The sequence below is a fragment of the Dunckerocampus dactyliophorus genome, chromosome 15, assembly GCF_027744805.1.
Source record: "Dunckerocampus dactyliophorus isolate RoL2022-P2 chromosome 15, RoL_Ddac_1.1, whole genome shotgun sequence".
Lineage (NCBI taxonomy): Eukaryota > Metazoa > Chordata > Actinopteri > Syngnathiformes > Syngnathidae > Dunckerocampus > Dunckerocampus dactyliophorus.
The window spans coordinates 22,739,723-22,747,500 of NC_072833.1; the positions used below are offsets into that span (position 1 = coordinate 22,739,723).

At 46.1% G+C, this 7,778-nt stretch overlaps 1 protein-coding gene across 4 annotated transcripts in view; it reads left to right on the forward strand.

Annotated features, from left to right (window-relative positions):
• The first annotated feature begins 4,028 nt into the window (after positions 1-4,028).
• The window catches only part of drap1 (DR1-associated protein 1 (negative cofactor 2 alpha)), a 14,645-nt gene continuing 10,895 nt past the window's right edge, over positions 4,029-7,778 (forward strand). For all 4 annotated transcript variants that reach the window (XR_008566239.1, XM_054753425.1, XM_054753424.1 and 1 more), the window contains exons 1-6: positions 4,029-4,274; positions 4,553-4,625; positions 4,816-4,909; positions 4,978-5,103; positions 5,172-5,262; positions 5,324-5,412. Coding sequence is in view for 3 of the 4 variants with exons in the window: in XM_054753425.1 (XP_054609400.1) it covers positions 4,233-4,274; positions 4,553-4,625; positions 4,816-4,909; positions 4,978-5,103; positions 5,172-5,262; positions 5,324-5,412 (515 nt within the window). In the remaining variant the exon portion in view is untranslated. The remainder of the gene's footprint in view (positions 4,275-4,552; positions 4,626-4,815; positions 4,910-4,977; positions 5,104-5,171; positions 5,263-5,323; positions 5,413-7,778) is intronic.

A 7,778-nucleotide genomic window follows, 5' to 3' on the forward strand; every position in this document is an offset into this window, starting at 1 on the left:
TAAAAAAAAAAAAAGCAACAAAATTGGAAAACTCAGCAGTCGTTTTACAAGAATAAAGTCAAAATAGGAAGAGGAAAAAAGTTGTAATGTAATGAGAAAAAGTCATAATTTTATGAGAATAATGTACTGTACTTTGAGGAAACATCATTTTAGTAGCATAAAAATGAAATATTAAAGAAAAACATTTTTTTAAAGCCATATATGATCAGAAACAAACCATCCATCCATTTTCCTCTGCTTATCCGGGTCCGGCTTGCGGGTCTCAGTCTCAGTAGGGAAGCCCAGACTTCCTGGTCCCCGGCCACCTCCTCCAGGTCCAACGGGAGGACACCAAGGCGTTCCCAGGCAAGCCATGAGACATAATCCCTCTAGCGTGTCCTAGATCTGCCCCGGGGCCTTCTCCCGGCTGGGCATGCCCGGAACACCTCGCCAGGGAGGCGTCCGGGAGGCATCCGGGTTAGATGCCGGAGCCACCTCAACTGGCTCCTCTCGATGTGAAGGAGCAGCGGCTCTACTCTGACCTCCTCCCGGGTGACCGAGCTCCTCACCCTATCTCTTAGGGTGAGTCCAGCTACCCTACGGAGGAAACTCATTTCAGCTGCTTGTATCCGCGATCTCGTTCTTTCGGTCACAACTTAAAGCTCATGACCAGAGGTGAGGGTAGGAAATAGATCGACCGGTAAATTGAGAGCTTTGCCTTCCGGCTCAGCTCTCTCTTCACCACTGCGCCGATCCGCATATCGACCTCACGCTCCAACCTTCCCTCACTCGTGAACAAGACCCCGAGATACTTGAACTGATCGACCTGGGGCAGGACCTCATTCACAACCCGGAATCCCGGAGCAATCCACCCTTTTCCGACTGAGAACCATGGCCTCGGATGTGGAGTTGCTGAGTCTCATCCCAGAAGCTTCACACTCAGATACAAACTGCCCCAGTAAACGCTAAAGGTCACAGCCCGATCAGGCCATCAGGACCACATAGTCTGCAAATAGCAGAGACGAGATCCAAAGGCCACCGAACTCCCTTGGACTCCCTTGACGCCTTGGCTGTGGCTGCCTACAAATTCTGTCCATGAAAATTACGAACAGAATCGGTGACAAAGGGCAGCCTTGGCGGAGGCCAACATTCACCGGAAACCGGCTTGACTTACTGCTGGCAATGCAAACCAGGCTCCTGCTCCATTTGTACAAGGACCGAATGGCACATAGTAGCGTGCCACCAATGCAGTGCTCCCGGAGCACCCCCCACAGGGCACCGCGAGGGACACGGTCGAATGCCATTTCCAAGTCCACAAAGCACATGTAGACCGGTTAGGCAAACTCCCAAGTACCCTCCAGTATCCTTGCAAGGGTGTAAAGCTGGTCCAGTGTTGGGCGACCGGGACGAAAACCACATTGCACCTCCTGTAGCCGAGGTTCAACTAACGGACGTACCCTTCTCTCCAGCACCCTGGAATAGACTTTCCCAGGGAGGCTGAGGAGTGTGATCCCCTATAGTTGGAACACACCCTTCGGTCACCCTTCTTGAAAAGGGGGACCACCACTCCAGTCTGCCAATCCCGAGGTACTGTTCCCGACTTCCACGCAATGTTGAAGAGACGTGTCAACCAAGACAGTCCCTCAACATCCAGAGCCTTGAAGAATTCAGGGCAAAACTCGTCCACTCCTGGAGCTCTGCCACTGGGGAGCGTTTTGACTACCCCAGATACCTCAGCCATGGTGATGGAACCGTCCGCGTTTGTGTCCTCAGACTCTGCTTCCTCTATGGAAGGTATGACAGTGGGATTGAGAAGTATTCCTTCCACTGTCCGACTATATCCTCAGTCGAGGTCAGCAGGCACCCATTCCCACTGTAAACAGTGTGGACCGGACACTGCTTCCCCTTTCTGAGGCGCTGGACGGTTTGCCATATCCTCTTCAAGGCCGACCAAAAGTCATGCTACATGGCCTCACCGAACTCCTCCCAAACCCGAGTTTTTGCCTCTTGGCCTGCAGGTACCTATCAGCTGCTTCAGGAGTCCCACAAGCCATCCATGCCCGATAGGTCTCCTTCTTCAGCTTGACGGCAGCCCTGACCTCTGGTGTCCACCATTGGTTTCGGGGCTTGCCGCCACGACTGGCACCGTGGCTCTATAGAAGCTTCTATTGACTGCTTCAGCAATGGAGGCACGGAATAGAGCCCATTCGGACTCAATATCCTCGTCCTCTCGTTAATTGGGGATGACTCCAACACAGAGGCACCGAGCCGGGGGGCTATTAATAATTCCACACCAGCTCTCCCCTGCAGCAATTCCAGAGTAGAACAAGGTCCAGCCCCCCTCGAGGAGTTTGGTTCCAGAGCCCAAACTGTGGGTTGAGGTGAGTCCGACTATATCTAGTCGGAATGTCTCAACCTCACAAGTTTGGGGTCCATTACCACCAGAGAAGTGACATTTCATGTCCCAAGAACCAGATTTGGCCGCCGAAGACGAGGTCGCCCAGGTACCCGTACTCGACCGCCACCCAAAGCACAATGTACCGGACACTTATGCTTTCCCCCACAGGTGGTGGGTCTACGGGAGGGAGATCAGGTGCGGCTTCTTCGGGCTGGGCCCGGCCGGGCCCCACGGGTGAAGGCCCAACCACCAGGCGCTCGCCTGCGAACCCCGGGCCTGGCTCCAGGGTGAGGCCCCGGTATCCCATGTCTGGGCGAGGTGCGGTCCCTCCTCTTGCGTTTATTGATAGGGTCTTTTCAATCACTCTTGGTTTGGCCCATCACCTAGGACCTGCTTACATTGGGAGACCCTACCAGGGGCATATAGCCCCAGACAACATAGCTGCTAGGATCACTCGGGCACACAAACACCTCCACCACGGTAAGGTTGTGATTCACGGAGGAGCAGAAACGAACAAACAATTTTTGGGACATTAGGTTAAAGAAACAGTTATAATGTTGTGAGAATAAAGTCTAAATATTATGGAAATTAAGAAAAGAAAAATTACAGAAAAGTTAAAACTTATTTTAAAAAAACAACAGCAGACATGGAAAAAACAACTGTAATTTTACGAGAATAAGGTAAAAATATTAAGATAAAAAGTTGTACTCTAACAAGAAAAAACTTGCAATTTCACAAGAAGAAACTCCAGAGGAAAGAGGAAAAATAATGTCATATTAGTAGCATTGTAGCAAAGTAAAATGTTAAAGAAAAATATGTCATTTTCTTCAAGTCATAATATAATAAAACAAAATAAAGATGCAATTTTTGGAAAATTAGGTTGTGGAAATTATGGGAATAACGTCCTAACATTAACAAAAGAACATTTATGAAGATTATTTAAGAAAAAAGTTGAAATATTTGGGAAACACCCCCCCCACCCACAATTGCTTAAATGGCAAAAAAAAACAATTAACAAGCGGAGTTGATAGTAATAATATACTTCACCTGTAACACAAAGCTTTTCTTGAAAAACATATAACTTCTTAGCATATGTACAATGTGTTGCTTTACAAAATACCAAGTTGCATCCTTTCATTCTTCACTATGTGGCCCTCACTGGAAAAAGTTTGTACACCCCTGGTTTAAACTTGAGGTGAGGGACGCACTGTAGTGTCCTGTATTTGGCATGTTGTTATACTTCTATTCCACTAGATAGCGCTAATTAGCGCTAATGTGTTTATGCATCAGAGGGGTGTTGTGCTGTTGCGTGAGGAGCTGTAAGTGATGTTGCCGCACTCGGCAAGAGACACCAAACAAGAGATAAATATCTTTTTTAGTTGATATACGAAGATGTCACAAAAACAATTGGTATCAAACAGGAAATAGATTTATAATACAGTTCAATAAACAAATAATTATTTATTGTTATCATTAGTCTTTTTTTATTCTCATCATGACAGATGAGGCTCCTTAACTGGCTCCCCAAATATTACGCCATTCTTTGTAATGCAAGATCAAATATAACATTTATGACGTCACATCGGAACAAAAATTTAAAACAGGAAATAAATAATAAGCGTTGCCTCTGCGAGCTAAATCGTCGGTCGTTAGGACCCGGCAGGGAAACCAAACATCGCAGCCTAGCTACGCAGCCGAGTGACGAGTGCTAACCGATAACTGACAAGCTAGCTAGCTAGCTAGCCTAGCGTTTGTCTAGCTCGGCAGGAGATTTTTTTCCCCATATGCTTAAATCATAATAATCCGGCGTTGATATTTTATTCTGTTTTCTGTTGACCGCCTGAGCTGTTTAACTATGCCGAGTAAAAAGAAGAAATACAACGCCAGGTTCCCTCCGGTGAGTGGCAAACTTTGCCGAGCCGGCGTCCCAGCTAGCTAACAGCGGCTAAAATGTGTTTATGCTAACTTTTGTGGTTAACGTCGGTTGTTGACGATATTCCTCATTCATCGGGGTTAAACGCAGGTGTGATTTCTAATTTTTCAAGTGTGATTTAGTTACATTCACGCCGCTCAAAAAACAAGGGGACTAACAATGCTAAATAGGTGGTTAGCATTGTTTTTAGCACGGCGAGCTAATGTGAACGTTACCTTAACGCTCATATTTTCTCTCCTCAGGCAAGGATTAAGAAGATTATGCAGACAGACGAAGAAATCGGCAAAGTGGCTGCAGCAGTACCCGTTATTATTTGTATCCTTTTTTGTCAAAGAGCTTCACGTTCTTTTTGCTTTCTTCAGTGTTGTGTTCAGGGTGAATGGAGCTCTGCACGGGTTATGCCAATAATACAGTATTAATAACAACACAGTATTACAGTATTATACAGTAGTTGCACTTCAAAACCGTGTTCGATCATATCAAAGTTCCTTTACGGTGCCATCAGCGAGAGCCTTGGAGCTTTTCCTGGAATCGCTGCTGACAAAGGCTTGTCATGTCACCCAGTCCAAGAACGCAAAGACGATGACGACGTCTCACTTGTAAGCCCGTTTGTCTTTTTAAATCACTTTTGCGTTAACGAAGAACGTCATGCCTTCTGTGTCGTTAGGAAGCAGTGCATCGAGCTAGAGCAGCAGTTTGATTTCTTGAAAGACCTGGTGGCAGCTGTGCCCGACATGCAGGGCGAGGGGGAAGACAACCATGCCGAGGCAGGGGGCGAGAAAATTCCACGCCGGTATTGACGACTGAATTGCGTTCATCCATACGTCTGTTTCTCTAACGTCACATTTTTTTTCCCTTCAGCGGCCGAAAGTCGGGGTCTGGTCACAAAAACGGTGGTCCGGGCTCCAAAGGCAAGGACAAGAAGCTGTCTGGCACCGAGTCTGAGCAGGAGGTGGGTCGTGGGAGGTCATCACTCTATCTCTTCAAATTTCTAAACATATTTCATTCTTAAGGATGACTCGGAAGACAGCGAGACAGACGGGGACGAAGAGGACGGCTCTCAGTCGAGCACAAACCTGCAGGCTGCATCCAGGTTCCACAGGTATGGACTCTCAACACATCACTAGTACAACTTCTGTTCAAAGTGTGACCCATTTTTGACCCGTGGCTCATTTTTTTATTGGCCCTTGGAACATTCTAAAATTAATACAGGTAAGACAATATAACACCAAAGCTAAGATGGTTCAAATGATGTAGAATACAGTGCTGTGAAAAGTCTTTACCACCTTCCTGATTTCTTACTTTTTTACGTTTTGTCATACTTAAATGTGCCTGATCATCAAACAGACGGAAATATCAGACAAACACGACCCATGTAAACAAAAAAATGCAGTTTTTAAGGGATCCATCCATCAATCAATCCATCCATACATTCATCCATTTTCTTCCGCTTATTCGGGTCCTGGTCGCGGGGGCAGCAGTCTTAGTAGGGAAGCCCAGACTTCCCGGTCCCCGGCCACCTCTTCCTGCTCCACCAGGAGGACACCGAGGCGTTCCCAGGCCAGCTGTGAGACATGATCCCTCCAGCGTGTCCTAGGTCTGGCCCGGGGCCTCCTCCCGGCTGGGCATGCCCGGAACACCTCACCAGGGAGGCGTCCGCGAGGCATCCAGACTAGATGCCCGAGCCACCTCAACTGGCTCCTCTCGATGTGAAGGAGCAGCGGCTCTACTCTGAGCTCCTCCTGGATGACTGCACTCCTCACCCCACCTGGTTTAAGTGATGGTTTTATTTAATTAAGAAACAGTAAATAAGCCATTTAAGACGTTAATAAAATTTCTGCTCGTGTTCCCTAGGGGACCTTTAGTGCCAGGTGGACAGGAAGTGATGTTGGAGGTTCCGAGTGAGTTTTAGCTTATTGTGGGTTATGGGCCCCAGCAGTAGCCTGTGTTGTTGTTATGATTATGATGTTATTGTGAGATAATTTAAACCTACAATAACTGCCTGTTTTTGCGACACCCAGTGTGGTGAATGTAGTAATAATACAGTGTGTCTTCTGCCATGTTTAGTATTTTAGTTCATTTAACTATTTTTATTCTTGAAAATGCTTAATTTAGGGCCAAGAGTACATACAATTTGTTTAAATATAATTTTTTTAAAACTAATAATAGGCCGAATTCAACCACAAAACCGCTCATTTATTGATTTTCTTTTAAAAGAACATCATACCAACTAGGGTTGTCACCACACCAGAGCTTCAGTAGTCCATACAAATACACGATACTCGATACGATTAAAAACCCCCAAAAATTAAATGAAATTCACAAATTTATTGAAAACTGTTTTTAAGATTTCAGGTCAACGTGCTTCCATTATTACAAATATTAGTCAAATATTAGTCATATAAGTGATATGTAGTATTCTGGTCACCAGGTGGCAGTAATGGCAAAACATTGATGAGACATTACTAGGGATGTCCCGATCTGATCGTCAGGATCGGGATCGGCTGCCGAACTGCTATATTTTGAATATCGGATAATATTGGCCTCCGCCACGAGATCGGGCCGATCCAGTTGCAGCATAGCATTCGTAACTCTGGGCCTCACTCCAACATGGTAGTTGCGGTAATGCGCCTCAAAGCTGGTTGCCACTCGACTTCCGCCACCCGCAAGAAGAAAACGCCACACCACTATGCAGACATGTCCGCGGTGTACCGTGGTGAAGTTAGTTTCACGTTGGGCGTTCGATATTCGGCTCCGTAGCTACAGCCGTAGCTCCCCCTTACTGTGCCTGGACTGCTGTGTCATGGTGCCAGGAGCTCGCATGGGAAGTGCTCCCGCACCGTAGCGGCGCTACGTGGTGACGGCCACCACTGGTCACTCCGGCCACCCCATTGGTCATCTAGACATTTCAGGTATCAACTTATTGCCACCCCTATGTGAGTAATGGTCACACCTTGGCCACCCCAGTGAAAAAACGCTGGTTGTTTATACTAGGGGCCGTTAATAAATTACTATTGCGTTGAAGAGTTTGTTATAAAAAAGTCATATATTCTAAATCACAGCACAAATAGATCTATAACCATGTCAAATGATTAGTCCTACCCTACAAGTATTTAGCACACTCATTTTTTCCAATTTTATTTTTTACTGGATGGACTTTTATTGGGTTAGCGACGTGACTCAGAGGTTTCTTACAAAAGCCAACAGTATTGTTGCTCATGCTGTGTAATGAATTAAAAAAAAAGTAAATTCAGCAATACTTTGGTTGCATTTTTAATGCTTAACCATATTAAATTCGACAAATTTATGTTTGGAACAAAAGCTTACTGCTATTAAGACCGTGATCCTGTATCATTAGATTATTAGCTAACCATCTCTGTTCAGGTTTGGGAGCAAGCGCCTCTACAAGCATAGTAACCTGCCTCTCAAGCCCAAATAAACGGAACGTACCTTTGGGTCATGCATAAT